The following is a 17,500-nucleotide window of genomic DNA, read 5'->3' on the forward strand; positions in this document are numbered from 1 at the left end:
CCTTTGGCACCGTCCCAGACTTCCACGCAATGTTGAAAAGGCGTGTCAACCAGGACAACCCCTCCACACCCAGAGCCTTGAGCATTTCTGGACGGATCTCATCAATCCCCGGGCTTTGCCACTGTGGAGTTGTTTGACTACATCAATGACTTCCGCCCGGAAATCGGCGACAATCCCCGTTATCCTCCAGCTCTGCCTCTAACATAGAGGGCGTATAAGTCGGATTCAGGAGTTCCTCAAAGTGCTCCTTCCACCGCCCTATTACCTCCTCAGTTGAGGTCAACAGTGTCCCATCCTTACTGTACACAGCTTGGATGGTTCCCCTTCCCCCTCCTGAGGTGGCGAACAGTTTTCCAGAAGCACTTTGGTGCCGACCCGAAAGTCCTTCTCCATGTCTTCTCCAAACTTCTCCCACACCCGCTGCTTTGCCTCTTTCACGGCAGAGGCTGCAGCCCTTCGGCCCCGGTACCCTGCAACCGCCTCCGAGTCCTCTGGGATAACATATCCCGGAAAGACTCCTTCTTCAGTCGGACGGCTTCCCTGACCACCGGTGTCCACCACGGTGTTCGTGGGTTACCGCCCCTTGAGGCACCTAAGACCCTAAGACCACAGCTCCCGCCAAGAAAAAAAGCTTCAGCAATGGAAACTTTGAACATTGTCCACTCGGGTTCAATGCCCCCAGCCTCCACAGGGATGCACGAAAAGCTCCGCCCGGAGGTGTGAGTTGAAAGTCTGTCGGACAGCGGCCTCCTCCAGACGTTCCCAATTTACCCGCACTACACGTTTGGGCTTACCAGGTCTGTCCAGAGTCTTCCCCACCCCTGACCCAACTCACCACCAGATGGTGATCGTGTGAGACATATGTGTGTGTGTGTATATATATACATACATATATATATATATATATATATATATATATATATATATATATATATATATATATATATATATATATATATATATATATATATATATATATATATATATATATATATATATATATATATATATATATATATATATATATATATATATATATATATATATATATATATATATATATATATATATATATATATATATATATATATATATATATATATATATATATATGTATGTATGTATGTATGTATGTATGTATGTATATATATATATATATATATATATATATATATATATATATATATATATATATATGTATGTATGTATGTATGTATGTATGTATGTATATATATATATGTATGTATATATATATATATATATATATATATATATATATATATATATATATATATATGTATGTATATGTATATATATATATATATATATATATATATATATATATATAAATAAATAATGGTCTTTCTTTGAGTTTTCAGCCCTGAAACAACCAACCAACACGGCAGTTGCCACGACCAGCTGTTTCCACGGCAACGGCCACCTCTGCCGTTTCCATGGAAACTCAACGATCAGAGAGAGATGGGGTGCGTTGCATAACGTCTTTCACAGCTGCAGCAGTTTCCATGGAAACCTCAACCCCACCAGATCCTGATTGGATCTCATTTCTGATTGGATGCTGTCAGGTGAGAGATCACAATCACCGTAAAGGTGGACTGTACCTGGGCCGAGGGCTGACACCTGAAGCTCCTCCTCTTCCTGTTTCACACGGAGGTATTTGGTTGGTTGGGACAGTCTGGGGGCGGGGCCAGCGGAGAGAAGGAAGTCATTATTACCAAATATAACAAAAATGGAGTCACTCAACCAGTTTCAGCTTTATTTACATTTCACACATTCTGGAGAGATGAACATTAGACTGTGTTTCTGTGTGTGTGTGTGTGTGTGTGTGTGTGTGTGTGTGTGTGTGTGTGTGTGTGTGTGTGTGTGTGTGTGTGTGTGTGTGTGTGTGTGTGTGTGTGTGTGTGTGTGTGTGTGTGTGTGTGTGTGTCTCTTTGTGTGTGTGTGTGTGTGTGTCTGTGTGTGTGTGTGTGTGTGTGTGTGTGTGTCTGTGTGTGTCTCTTTGTGTGTGTGTGTGTGTGTATGTGAGTGTGTCTGTCTGTGTGTGTCTCTTTGTGTGTGTGTGTGTGTGTCTGTGTGTGTGTGTGTTATATAAACCAGTTGTATAATCTACTCACAACACCCACAGACACACTTCACATGATCTCCTGTCTATTCTGAAACTAAGAGAGACAGACAGGTCTGTCTGTCTCTCTGCCTGTCTGTCTGACTCACCTGTCCGTCAGTCTTTTCCTCTTCCCCAGAGGAAGCATCAGACTCTCTTCTTTGGGCTCCATCTTCACCTGAACACTTCTCCTGTTCAACAGAAAAGACAGGTAGACAGACAGAACGACAGAAAGACAGGCAGGCAGCCATACAGGTAGACAGACAGACAGACAGACAGACAGACAGACAGGCAGGCAGCCATACAGGTAGACAGACAGACAGACATGCATGTAGAGAGAGAGACAGACAGACAGGTAGAAAGAGAGACAGACCGAGAGACAGGTAGACAGAAAGGGATATAGTGAAATTCAATTTTACTCATAAAACTAAATCAATCACCTACAAACAGACATTTACTGACCTGTCTGACTGGTTGCCGTGGTGACCCATGTTGACGGCTCTCTCTCCTCCGAGCCTATCAGGAAGCAGCACCTCCTTACGCGTGTTAATGTCTGAGTACGGACAGCCGAAGGCACTGGGGAGGGACGAAACATGACTCAGCAGACAGAATCATGACTCGGCAGACAGAAACATGACTCGGCAGACAGAAACATGACTCGGCAGACAGAAACATGACTCGGCAGACAGAATCATGACTCGGCAGACAGAACCATGACTCATGACTCGGCAGACAGAAACATGACTCGGCAGACAGAAACATGACTCGGCAGACAGAACCATGACTCACATGACTCGGCAGACAGAAACATGACTCGGCAGACAGAACCATGACTCGGCAGACAGAAACATGACTCGGCAGACAGAAACATGACTCGGCAGACAGAAACATGAACATGACTCGGCAGACAGAACCATGACTCGGCAGACAGAAACATGACTCGGCAGACAGAAACATGACTCGGCAGACAGAATCATGACTCGGCAGACAGAACCATGACTCATGACTCGGCAGACAGAAACATGACTCGGCAGACAGAAACATGACTCGGCAGACAGAACCATGACTCACATGACTCGGCAGACAGAAACATGACTCGGCAGACAGAACCATGACTCGGCAGACAGAAACATGACTCGGCAGACAGAAACATGACTCGGCAGACAGAAACATGAACATGACTCGGCAGACAGAACCATGACTCGGCAGACAGAAACATGACTCGGCAGATAGAAACATGACTCGGCAGACAGAAACATGAACATGACTCGGCAGACAGAAACATGACTCGGCAGACAGACACATGACTCACATGACTCGGCAGACAGAAACATGACTCGGCAGACAGAACCATGACTCGGCAGACAGAAACATGACTCGGCAGATAGAAACATGAACATGACTCGGCAGACAGAACCATGACTTGGCAGACAGAAACATGACTTGGCAGACAGAAACATGACTCGGTAGACAGAACCATGAACATGACTCGGCAGACAGAAACATGACTCGGCAGACAGAACCATGACTCGGCAGATAGAAACATGACTCAACAGACAGAAACATGACTCGGCAGACCAAAACATGACTCGGCAGACAGAAACATGACTCGGCAGACAGAAACATAACTCGGCAGACAGAACCATGAACATGACTCGGCAGACAGAAACATGACTCGGCAGACAGAACCATGACTCGGCAGATAGAAACATGACTCAGCAGACAGAAACATGACTCGGCAGACAGAAACATGACTCGGCAGACAGAAACATGACTCACATGACTCGGCAGACAGAAACATGACTCGGCAAACAGAAACATGACTCACATGACTCGGCAAACAGAAACATGACTCGGCAGACAGAAACATGACTCGGAAGACTGAAACATGACTCAGAAACATGACTCGGCAGACAGAAACATGACTCGGAAGACGGAAACATGACTCAGAAACATGACTCGGCAGACAGAAACCTGACTCGGCAGACAGAAACATGACTCGGCAGACAGAAACATGACTCGGCAGACAGAAACATGACTCAGAAACATGACTTGGCAGACAGAAACATGACTCGGCAGACAGAAACCTGACTCGGCAGACAGAAACCTGACTCGGCAGACAGAAACCTGACTCGGCAACATGACTCGGCAGAGAGAAACCTGACTCGGCAGACAGAAACATGACTCGGCAGACAGAAACATGACTCGGCAGAGAGAAACCTGACTCGGCAGACAGAAACATGACTCGGCAGACAGAAACATGACTCGGCAGAGAGAAACCTGACTCGGCAGACAGAAACCTGACTCGGCAGACAGAAACATGACTCGGCAGAGAGAAACCTGACTCGGCAGACAGAAACATGACTCGGCAGACAGAAACATGACTCGGCAGACAGAAACATGACTCGGCAGAGAGAAACCTGACTCGGCAGACAGAAACATGACTCGGCAGACAGAAACATGACTCAGAAACATGACTCGGCAGACAGAAACATGACTCGGAAGACTGAAACATGACTCGGCAGTAATATTTGAGGAATGGTACCTGTGGTGTCCGGTGTATTTGGCTCCTTTAATGTGTCCGACGCCTCGGCAGCCCGGTGTGGGACACACGCCCTGAGAGGGGGCGGAGCCTGAGGACAGGGGGGCGGAGCCTGAAACAGAGGAACAGGGTCAATGCTAAAGCTAATGCTAAAGCATGGTAATAATAAGAATCACTTCAACAATATTAAAAAATAAATACAATTAAATGTTTCCTATCTGCTCGTTAACTTGTTAGTCTAGTAAAATTTGTAAACCTGTCTGTCTGTCTGCCTGTCTGTCTGACCTGGGGCTCCAGGGGGCGTCTGCCTGTCTGCCTGACCTGAGGGGGCTCCAGGGGCGTCTGCTTGTCTGTCTGACCTGGGGGGCTCTCCAGGGGTGTCTGCTCGTCTGTCTGACCCTACGGGGGGCTCCAGGGGTGTTTGTCTGACCTGGGGGGCTCCAGGGGGTGTCTGTCTGACCTGGGGGCTCCAGGCGGTGTCTGCCCGTCTGTCTGACCTGGGGGGGCTCCAGGGGTGTCTGTCTGACCTGGGGGGCTCCAGGCGGTGTCTGCCCGCCTGTCTGACCTGGGGGGCTCCAGGGGTGTCTGTCTGACCTGGGGGCTCCAGGGGTGTCTGTCTGACCTGGGGGCTCCAGGGGTGTCTGTCTGACCTGGGGGCTCCAGGGGTGTCTGTCTGACCTGGGGGCTCCAGGGGTGTCTGTCTGACCTGGGGGCTCCAGGGGTGTCTGTCTGACCTGGGGGGGGCTCCAGGGGGTGTCTGTCTGACCTGGGGGGGCTCCAGGGGGTGTCCTGTGCGTTGGCTCCAGCCCACTGGATGGAGGTCGGGGAGGTCACTGTCGCTCCAGACGTCAAACTGCTGCGACCAGCCGTCATAGTGCACCTGCAGGGAGACACACCTGGTGACATCACTACACACCTGGTGACATCATCACACACCTGGTGACATCACTACAAACCTGGTGACATCATAATCACACCTGGTGACATCACTACAAACCTGGTGACATCATCATCACACCTGGTGACATCACTACACACCTGGTGACATCATCACACCTGGTGACATCATCATCACACCTGGTGACATCACTACACACCTGGTGACATCATCACACCTGGTGACATCACCACATTATCTTCATGATTAAACGATAATAATCTGAACTAGAAAATTCCGCAAGAAATTTTGACAGTGTGCCTACTACTTGGTGCACACCCGAATAACTCTAGCTAACAGTAAATCTGCTGTATTGAGCGATGTTAAGCGATTTCCCATTTAAGTCTATTGGAAATTTTGCTGCTGATTTCGGGAAATGGCGGAATAAGTATGGGGGATAATAGCACATCGGCACACTGAACTAACTAGACAGGTCCCGTTGTCTTAATGCTGAATAAAACACACTATCCATCCCATAATACCAAGGTCTACACACCATCCCATAATACCAAGGTCTAAACCCACCATCCCATAATACTAAGGTCTACACACACCATCCCATAATACTAAAGTTTAAACACACCATCCCATAATACTAAGGTCTACACACCATCCCATAATACTAAGGACTAAACACACCATCCCATAATACTAAGGTCTACACACCATCCCATAATACTAAGGTCTACACACCATCCCATAATACTAAGGTCTACACACCATCCCATAATACTAAGGCCTACACACCATCCCATAATACTAAGGCCTACACACCATCCCATAATACTAAGGTCTACACACCATCCCATAAAACAAAGGTCTAAACACACCATCCCATAATACTAAGGTCTACACACCATCCCATAATACTAAGGTCTAAACCCACCATCCCATAATACTAAGGTCTAAACACACCATCCCATAATACTAAGGTCTACACACCATCCCATAATACTAAGGTCTAAACACACCATCCCATAATACTAAGGTCTACACACCATCCCATAATACTAAGGTCTACACACCATCCCATAATACTAAGGTCTAAACCCACCATCCCATAATACTAAGGTCTACACACCATCCCATAATACTAAGGACTAAACCCACCATCCCATAATACTAAGGTCTACACACCATCCCATAATACTAAGGTCTAAACCCACCATCCCATAATACTAAGGTCTAAACCCACCATCCCATAATACTAAGGTCTAAACCCACCATCCCATAATACTAAGGTCTACACACCATCCCATAATACTAAGGTCTACACACCATCCCATAATACTAAGGTCTACACACCATCCCATAATACTAAGGTCTAAACCCACCATCCCATAATACTAAGGTCTACACACCATCCCATAATACTAAGGTCTACACACCATCCCATAATACTAAGGTCTAAACCCACCATCCCATAATACTAAGGTCTAAACCCACCATCCCATAATACTAAGGTCTACACACCATCCCATAATACTAAGGTCTACACACCATCCCATAATACTAAGGTCTACACACCATCCCATAATACTAAGGTCTACACACCATCCCATAATACTAAGGTCTACACACCATCCCATAATACTAAGGTCTACACACCATCCCATAATACTAAGGTCTACACACCATCCCATAATACTAAGGTCTAACTGTGACATCACACCTTCAGCCTGTAGGCTTCTGTTTCCGTCACCGTGGCGACGCGGATCAACATCGGGTTTCTCCGGTCCACCGCCTCCAACTTCTGGTTGACCTGGAAACCGTGGGGAGCTCTCTGATTGGACGAAAAAGACACCTGTTAATCATCACCTGCAGCCCCCCTCACCAGTCTGAAGGCTGCCCCCCCCTCACCAGTCTGAAGCCGCCCCCCCTCACCAGTCTGAAGCCCCCTCACCAGTCTGAAGCCCCCTCACCAGTCTGAAGGCCCCCCCTCACCAGTCTGAAGTCTGCCCCCCACCAGTCTGAAGCCCCCCCTCACCAGTCTGAAGGCCCCCCTCACCAGTCTGAAGCCCCCCTCACCAGTCTGAAGGCCCCCCTCACCAGTCTGAAGGTCCCCCCTCACCAGTCTGAAGGCTGCCCCCTCACCAGTGTGAAGGCCCCCCCCACCAGTCTGAAGCCCCCCCCCTCACCAGTCTGAAGGACCCCCCCCACCAGTCTGAAGGCCCCCCTCACCAGTCTGAAGGCCCCCCCATATCCAGTCTGAAGCCCCCACTCACCAGTCTGAAGGCCCCCCCTCCCTCACCAGTCTGAAGCCCCCATCACCAGTCTGAAGGCCCCCTCACCAGTCTGAAGGCCGCCCCCCCTCACCAGTCTGAAGCCCCCCACTCACCAGTGTGAAGGCCCCGCCTCACCAGTCTGAAGCACCCCCCATCACCAGTCTGAAGCCCCCCTCACCAGTCTGAAGGCCCCCTCACCAGTCTGAAGGCCGCCCCCCCCTCACCAGTCTGAAGGCTGCCCCCCTCACCAGTCTGAAGTCTGCCCCCCCCACCAGTCTGAAGCCCCCTCACCAGTCTGAAGGCCCCCCCTCACCAGTCTGAAGGCTGCCCCCCCTCACCAGTCTGAAGTCTGCCCCCCCCCACCAGTCTGAAGCCCCCTCACCAGTCTGAAGGCCCCCCCCCCTCACCAGTCTGAAGGCTGCCCCCGCCTCACCAGTCTGAAGCACCCCCCCACCAGTCTGAAGCCCCCCCCCTCACCAGTCTGAAGGCCCCCCCACCAGTCTGAAGGCGCCCCCCTCACCAGTCTGAAACCCCCCCCCATATCCAGTCTGAAGCCCCCCACTCACCAGTCTGAAGGCTGCCCCCTCACCAGTCTGAAGGCCCCCCTCACCAGTCTGAAGGCCCCCTCACCAGTCTGAGCCCCCTCTCACCAGTCTGAAGCCCCCCCCACCACTCTGCCCCCCCTCACCAGTCTGAAAGCCCCCCCACCAGTCTGAAGCCCCCCTCACCAGTCTGAAGCCCCCCCCTCACCAGTCTGAAGGCCGCCCCCCCTCACCAGTCTGAAGGACACCCCCTCACCAGTCTGAAGCCCCCACCCTCACCAGTCTGAAGGCCCCCCTCACCAGGCCCCCCCCTCACCAGTCTGAAGCCCCCCCCTCACCAGTCTGAAGGCTGCCCCCCCCACCAGTCTGAGCCCCCCCTCACCAGTCTGAAGGCCCCCCCTCACCAGTCTGAAGCCCCCCTCACCAGTCTGAAGGCCCCCCCCCCTCACCAGTCTGAGCCCCCCCCTCACCAGTCTGAAGGCCCCCCCCTCACCAGTCTGAAGGCCCCCCCCCTCACCAGTCTGAAGCCCCCCTCACCAGTCTGACCCCCCCCCTCACCAGTCTGAAGGCCCCCCTCACCAGTCTGAAGCCCCCTCACCAGTCTGAAGGCCCCCCCCTCACCAGTCTGAAGGCCCCCCTCACCAGTCTGAAGCCCCCCCCTCACCAGTCTGAAGGCCCCCCCTCACCAGTCTGAAGCCCCCTCACCAGTCTGAGGCCCCCCCCTCACCAGTCTGCCCCCCCCTCACCAGTCTGAAGGCCCCCCCCTCACCAGTCTGAAGCCCCCCCCTCACCAGTCTGAAGGCCCCCCCCTCACCAGTCTGACCCCCCCCCTCACCAGTCTGAAGGCCCCCCCCCTCACCAGTCTGAAGGCCCCCCCCTCACCAGTCTGAAGCCCCCCTCACCAGTCTGAAGGCCCCCCCTCACCAGTCTGCCCCCCCCCCTCACCAGTCTGAAGGCCCCCTCACCAGTCTGAAGGCTGCCCCCCCTCACCAGTCTGAAGGCCCCCCCTCACCAGTCTGAAGGCTGCCCCCCCCTCACCAGTCTGAAGCCCCCCTCACCAGTCTGAAGGCTGCCCCCCTCACCAGTCTGAAGGCCCCCCCTCACCAGTCTGAAGGCCCCCCCACCAGTCTGAAGCCCCCACCCCCCACCAGTCTGAAGGCCCCCCCTCACCAGTCTGCCCCCCCCCTCACCAGTCTGACCCCCCCCCTCACCAGTCTGAAGGCTGAGTGTGGAGCAGCGGTGGATCTGGTCTCCTGAAGGTATTCCTCCCACAGGAAGTTCTCTGGGTTTGGGTGACCTGAAACACAAGTACTGATTACAGTACTCTGGAGTACTCTGATTACAGTAATATGAAGTACTCTGATCACAGAAATATGAAGTACTCTGATTACAGTAATATGAAGTACTCTGATCACAGTACTCTGAAGTACTCTGATTACTTCAGAGTACTACTACTGGGTGTGTAGTACCCTGTGGCGCGGTGAGAGGTCGTCCTTGTTGTTCACACCAGCCCACAGGATGGATGTAGGGACTGCTGCTGTCACACCTGCTCATCAACACAAACAACACAATCATCAACACAAACAACACAAACAACACAATCATCAACACAAACAACACAATCATCAACACAAACAACACAAACAACACAATCATCAACACAAACAACACAAACAACACAATCATCAACACAAACAACACAATCATCAACACAAATAACAAAAAAATAATATAATTATCAACACAAACAATATAATCATCAACATAAATAATATAAACAACACAATCATCAACATAAATAATATAATCATCAATATAAATAACATAATTATCAATATAAATAATATAAATAATATAATTATCAATATAAATAATATAATTATCAACATAAATAATATAAATAATATAATTATCAATATAAATAATATAATTATCAATATAAATAAATAAATAAATAATATAATTATCAATATAATAAATAATATAAATAATATAATTATAATATAAATAATATATAATTAATAATATAAATAAATAAAAATAATATAATTAATAATAATAAATAATATAATTAATAATATAAATAATATAAATAATATAATTATAATATAAATAATATAATTAATAATATAAATAATATAATTAATAATATAAATAATATAAAATAATATAATTAATAATATAAATAATATAATTATAATATAAATAATAATAAATAATATAATTAATAATAATAAATAATATAATTAATAATATAAATAATATAATTATAAATATAAATAATATAATTAATAATATAAATAATATAAATAATATAATATAATTAATAATATAAATAATATAAAATAATATAATTAATAATATAAATAATATAATAATAATATAAATAATATAATTAATAATATAAATAATATAAATAATATAATTAATAATATAAATAATATAAATAATATAATTAATAATATAAATAATATAATTAATAATATAAATAATATAATTAATAATATAAATAATATAAATAATATAATTAATAATATAAATAATAATAAATAATATAAAATAATATAATTAATAATAATAATAAATATAAATAATATAATTATCAATATAAATAATATAAATAATATAATTAATAATATAAATAATATAAATAATATAATTAATAATATAAATAATATAATCATAATAATATAAATAATATAATTATCGGCACATAAATAATATAATTAATATAAATAATATAAATAATATAATCATAATAATATAAATAACAATCATTAATAACATAAATAACATAAATAATATAATAATAATAATATAAATAATATAATTATCGGCATAAATAACATAAACAACATAATCATCAACACAAAAACACAAATAACATAATCATCAATACAAACAATATAATTATCAACATAAACAACATAAATAATAATAATTATCAACACAAACAACACAAACAACACAATCATCAACACAAACAACACAATCATCAACACAAATAACACAAACAACACAATCATCAACACAAACAACACAATCATCAAGTCTGGCTGGTCAACTACAGAACTACACCTTCACTACAGCCCCCCCCCTGCTGGTCAACTACATAACTACACCTTCACTGCAGCCCCCCCTGCTGGTCAACTACAGAACTACACCTTCACTGCAGCCCCCCTGCTGGTCAACTACAGAACTACACCTTCACTACAGCCCCCCTGCTGGTCAACTACAGAACTACACCTTCACTGCAGCCCCCCTGCTGGTCAACTACAGAACTACACCTTCACTACAGCCCCCCCTGCTGGTCAACTACAGAACTACACCTTCACTGCAGCCCCCTGCTGGTCAACTACAGAACTACACCTTCACTGCAGCCCCCCTGCTGGTCAACTACAGAACTACACCTAGAACTACAGCCCCCCCCTGCTGGTCAACTACATAACTACACCTTCACTACAGCCCCCCCCTGCTGGTCAACTACAGAACTACACCTTCACTGCAGCCCCCTGCTGGTCAACTACATAACTACACCTTCACTGCAGCCCCCCTGCTGGTCAACTACAGAACTACACCTTCACTGCAGCCCCCCTGCTGGTCAACTACAGAACTACACCTTCACTGCAGCCCCCTGCTGGTCAACTACAGAACTACACCTTCACTACAGCCCCCCTGCTGGTCAACTACAGAACTACACCTTCATTACAGAACCCCCCTGCTGGTCAACTACATAACTACACCTTCACTACAGCCCCCCCTGCTGGTCAACTACAGAACTACACCTTCACTACAGCCCCCTGCTGGTCAACTACAGAACTACACCTTCACTGCAGCCCCCCTGCTGGTCAGTTACAGAACTACACCTTCACTACAACCCCCCCCTGCTGGTCAACTACAGAACTACACCTTCACTGCAGCCCCCCCCTGCTGGTCAACTACAGAACTACACCTTCACTACAGCCCCCCTGCTGGTCAACTACAGAACTACACCTTCACTACAGCCCCCCTGCTGGTCAACTACAGAACTACACCTTCACTGCAGCCCCCCCCCTGCTGGTCAACTACAGAACTACACCTTCACTACAACCCCCTGCTGGTCAACTACAGAACTACACCTTCACTACAGCCCCCCTGCTGGTCAACTACATAACTACACCTTCACTACAGCCCCCTGCTGGTCAACTACATAACTACACCTTCACTGCAGCCCCCCTGCTGGTCAACTACATAACTACACCTTCACTGCAGCCCCCTGCTGGTCAACTACATAACTACACCTTCACTACACCCCCCCTGCTGGTCAACTACATAACTACACCTTCACTGCAGCCCCCTGCTGGTCAACTACATAACTACACCTTCACTACAGCCCCCTGCTGGTCAACTACATAACTACACCTTCAGAACAGCCCCCCCTGCTGGTCAACTACATAACTACACCTTCATTACAGCCCCCTGCTGGTCAACTACATAACTACACCTTCACTGCAGCCCCCCTGCTGGTCAACTACATAACACACCTTCACTACAGCCCCCTGCTGGTCAACTACAGAACTACACCTTCACTGCAGCCCCCCTGCTGGTCAACTACAGAACTACACCTTCACTGCAGCCCCCCTGCTGGTCAACTACAGAACTACACCTTCACTGCAGCCCCCCCTGCTGGTGAACAGAACTACACCTTCACTACAGCCCCCCCTGCTGGTCAACTACAGAACTACACCTTCATTACAGCCCCCTGCTGGTCAACTACATAACTACACCTTCACTACAGCCCCCTGCTGGTCAACTACAGAACTACACCTTCACTACAGCCCCCCCTGCTGGTCAACTACAGAACTACACCTTCACTGCAGCCCCCCTGCTGGTCAACTACAGAACTACACCTTCACTACATAGAACCCCCCTGCTGGTCAACTACAGAACTACACCTTCACTGCAGAACCCCCCCTGCTGGTCAACTACAGAACTACACCTTCACTACAGAACCCCCCCTGCTGGTCAACTACAGAACTACACCTTCACTACAGCCCCCCTGCTGGTCAACTACAGAACTACACCTTCACTGCAGCCCCCTGCTGGTCAACTACAGAACTACACCTTCACTGCACCCCCCTGCTGGTCAACTACAGAACTACACCTTCACTACAGCCCCCTGCTGGTCAACTACAGAACTACACCTTCACTACAACCCCCCCTGCTGGTCAACTACATAACTACACCTTCACTACAGCCCCCCCTGCTGGTCAACTACATAACTACACCTTCACTGCAGCCCCCCTGCTGGTCAACTACATAACTACACCTTCACTGCAGCCCCCCCCTGCTGGTCAACTACATAACTACACCTTCACTGCAGCCCCCCTGCTGGTCAACTACATAACTACACCTTCACTGCAGCCCCCCCTGCTGGTCAAACACACAACTAGTTGTGTAGTCTGTCTGTGTATGTGTCTGTCTGCCTGCCTGTCTCTCTCTCTGTCTGTTTTTCTGTCTCCTTGCCTGCCTGTCTGCCTGCCTGCCTGCCTGTCTGTCTGCCTGTCTGCCTGCCTGCCTGCCTGCCTGTCTGTCTGCCTGTCTCACCAGTAGTCGTACGAGTCGTCCCAGTTGTCGAAGTGAACCAGGAAGTGGTCATCGATGACATCAGCGACGGAGGCGACGCAGACGAGTCCAGGGTTCTTCCTGTCAACGGCCTCCAACTTCATCCCAACGCTGAACTCACAGCTCTGAGAGACAGACAGACAGAGGGAGAGACAGACAGACAGACAGACAGAGGGAGAGACAGAGGGAGAGACAGACAGACAGACAGACAGAGGGAGAGATAGACAGACAGACTCTTATTGTAAATATGTGATTAGATATTTAGGTTATATATTATTGTAATAATTAAATACTGACTGCAGTGCGATCAGTGAACAGGTTGGGAGGAGCGGCATGAGAGCCTGTGGACTGAAGGTAGAGCTGCCAGTCAAAATCTGTCTCACTGTGACCTGTGAGGAGAGAGACAGACAGGTATCATGTGACCTGTGAGGAGAGAGACAGACAGGTATCATGTGACCTGTGAGGAGAGACAGGCAGGTATCATGTAACCTGTGAGGAGAGAGACAGACAGGTATGATGTGACCTGTGAGGACAGAGACAGACAGGTATCATGACCACCATCCATTCTAAAGACTATCTGGCATCATGTCTGAAGTGTTTAGCGTCCGAGTTAGTCTGGGACATTAGTCTGGGACATTAGTCTGGGACATTAGTCTGGGACATTAGTCTGGGACATTAGTCTGGGACATTAGTCTGACAGATTAGTCTGGGACATTAGTCTGGGACAGAGGAGTCTGGGACATTAGTCTGACAGATAAATCTGGGACATTAGTCTGACAGATTAGTCTGGGACATTAGTCTGGGACAGAGGAGTCTGGGACATTAGTCTGACAGATAAATCTGGGACATTAGTCTGACAGATTAGTCTGGGACATTAGTCTGGGACAGAGGAATCTCTGGGACATTAGTCTGGGACATTAGTCTGGGACAGAGGAGTCTGGGACATTAGTCTGGGACAGAGGAATCTCTGGGACATTAGTCTGGGGGACAGGAGTCTGGGACAGAGGAATCTCTGGGACATTAGTCTGGGACAGAGGAGTCTGGGACATTAGTCTGACAGATTAGTCTGGGACATTAGTCTGACAGATTAGTCTGGGACATTAGTCTGGGACAGAGGAGTCTGGGACAGAGGAGTCTCTGGGACATAATCTATGGGGGTCAGGGTGGGTGGAGCCTGTGATTGGATGTACTCACCTTTGGGTGGGTGGAGCCTGTGGTTGGTTTCTCTGCACCAGCCTGTTGGTCTGATGTGTGCTGAGTCAGCGTTTACCCAGAAGTCATAGCTTTTCGGAGTAGCCATCAATGTGGATACGGAGCCGACAGCCAATCACCTGAGAGAGAGAGAGAGAGAGTTTTCATTTAATATTTATCTCTGTCTGTCTGTGTGTCTGTGTGTGTCTGTAACAACCAAGCAAATAGAGAAATATCTTGAAAATAAAAATGATATATTACAATATATTACATGGTTAACATTAAGGTTGGTTACATTCATAAAAACACAATCAGAAACCTCATAATAATTAATTTAAATGAAGGTAAGATTTGACTGTCTTTTTAAAATGGTCCTTTCCTGTGATAAAGCGAATGTTACTACGGATTTAATTCCACAAAGAACTTGCTCTGTAAATAAAAGTTTTTTTTTCAAGTTATTAGATTTTGGTAAAGGTAACATCATCTGCCCCTTACTGGCTCCTCATTAGATAAGTGTGATATCTGAACTATATGTTATGTTATCAAAAATAAATGATGGTGTCTGACTTTGAACAACAGAGTGCAACAAAGTAAGCACATTGGCTAATCATTTTTTTCAACACTCAACCATTTAAGACTTTCATGCATTTTAACTATATTGGATCTGAAATTACACTTTAAAACAAGTCGTACAACTTTATTTTGTGCTACTTGAAGTTTTCTAATTAGGGTTTTTGAAGCAGATGACCAGATTACTGAGCAATAATCTAAGTGACAGAACTAAAGAGAAAACTATTTGCTTTAGTAAAGAAGATGGTAGAAACGGTGAGCATTTCCTTGTAGTGGCAACTGCTCTTCCCATTATAGTAACCATATAGTCAATGTGATCGGACCACGACAATGCACTATCAAGCCGTAGTCCTAATAGCTTCACTTTATTTACTTGTTTTATAGATTGACCTGCAACTACAAGATTCAATTTAGGCTCTTGTGCTAATTTATGTTTAGAGCCAAATACCATGCAGACTGTTTTTAATGGATTTAGCACAACTTTGTCTGATTTTATCCAATTTAGTACCATGTTGAGCTCCCTAGATAGAACCTGATGAAGCTCAGAACATGTAGATGCAGCATAATGGAGAGTAGAATCATCTGCATACATTGTTAAACCTGCTTGTCCAATTGCAAGCGGCAGATCATTAGGTTAGGTTACTTTATTGGTACCCAAAGGTAAACTAGTTTTACAGTCTAAGAGGCAGGACATCCTTAAAACTTTGTGGACCACAACATAACATCCAACACACAAAACACTAAAACATATAAAACAGGTAATGAAACGTAAAAGAAGAAAAAAAGAGGAATAAAAAACAGTACATGACATGACCAAAGTGCTTGTGCGTTTTGTAAAAATAATTTTACCGTTTGTTTAACAGCGTGATTGCTGCTGGTACAAAACTGTTTTTAAATCTTGTAGTTCTGCAACCAGTAGTAGTAAAAACTGCAAAGAGAAGAGGCCCTAGGCAACTCCCCTGTGGAACACCGCCGGCTAACACCTTCCTAACCCTAACCCTAACCCTTATAATATACTCTCTGTGATCTACCGGACAGGTAACTTCTTAACCACAAAATAGCTGAGTGTTTAAAACCATAACAACTAAGTTTACCAATTAAGAGATCAAGATCAATCACATCAAAAGCAGCGCTGAAATCTAGCATAACTGCCCACCAGCATCGCCCGGTGAACTGATGTCAGATATAAGACATCTGTAACGTAGGGGCAGCAGTAGAGTGACCAGCTCTGTATGCATGTTGGAATATAGATGTGTGTGTGTCTGTGTGTGTATATGTGTGTGTGTGTGTGTCTGTGTATGAGTGTGTATGTGTATGTGTGTGTCTGTATGTACGTGTGTGTGTGTGTGTGTGTGTGTGTGTCTGTGTGTGTGTGTGTGTGTGTGTGTGTGTGTGTGTGTGTGTGTGTGTGTCTGTATGTGTGTGTGTGTGTGTGTGTGTGTGTGTGTGTGTGTGTGTGTGTGTGTGTCTGTATGTATGTGTGTTTGTGTGTGTGTGTGTGTGTGTGTGTGTGTGTGTGTGTGTGTGTGTGTATGTGTGTGTGTGTGTATGTGTGTGTGTGTGTGTGTGTGTGTGTGTGTGTGTGTGTGTGTGTGTGTGTGTGTGTGTGTGTGTGTGTGTGTTACCTCGGCGACTGTCAGCACACAGAAGAGGGAGGGGTGCAGTGGGTCAACGCCCTCGAGTTTCATCCCGACTTTAAAACCAGTTCTCCTGCTGGGAAAGGACTGGGACTGAGAGAGAGACAGACAGGTCAAAGAGACAGACAGACAG

The 17,500-nt window shown here is 46.4% G+C and overlaps 1 protein-coding gene across 1 annotated transcript in view; it reads right to left on the reverse strand.

Annotated features, from left to right (window-relative positions):
• LOC114552045 (lethal(3)malignant brain tumor-like protein 4) overlaps positions 1 to 17,500 on the reverse strand; it is a 37,813-nt gene that overhangs the window by 7,317 nt on the left and 12,996 nt on the right. Inside the window, 13 exon segments of the mRNA XM_028572752.1 lie at positions 1,620 to 1,693; positions 2,230 to 2,310; positions 2,582 to 2,695; positions 4,665 to 4,776; positions 5,430 to 5,541; positions 7,271 to 7,381; positions 9,577 to 9,662; positions 9,835 to 9,911; positions 13,952 to 14,094; positions 14,267 to 14,358; positions 15,164 to 15,254; positions 15,256 to 15,300; positions 17,356 to 17,460. Coding sequence (XP_028428553.1) covers positions 1,620 to 1,693; positions 2,230 to 2,310; positions 2,582 to 2,695; positions 4,665 to 4,776; positions 5,430 to 5,541; positions 7,271 to 7,381; positions 9,577 to 9,662; positions 9,835 to 9,911; positions 13,952 to 14,094; positions 14,267 to 14,358; positions 15,164 to 15,254; positions 15,256 to 15,300; positions 17,356 to 17,460 — 1,243 coding nt within the window.

Source organism: Perca flavescens, unplaced genomic scaffold, assembly GCF_004354835.1.
Source record: "Perca flavescens isolate YP-PL-M2 unplaced genomic scaffold, PFLA_1.0 EPR50_1.1_unplaced_scaf_57, whole genome shotgun sequence".
Lineage (NCBI taxonomy): Eukaryota > Metazoa > Chordata > Actinopteri > Perciformes > Percidae > Perca > Perca flavescens.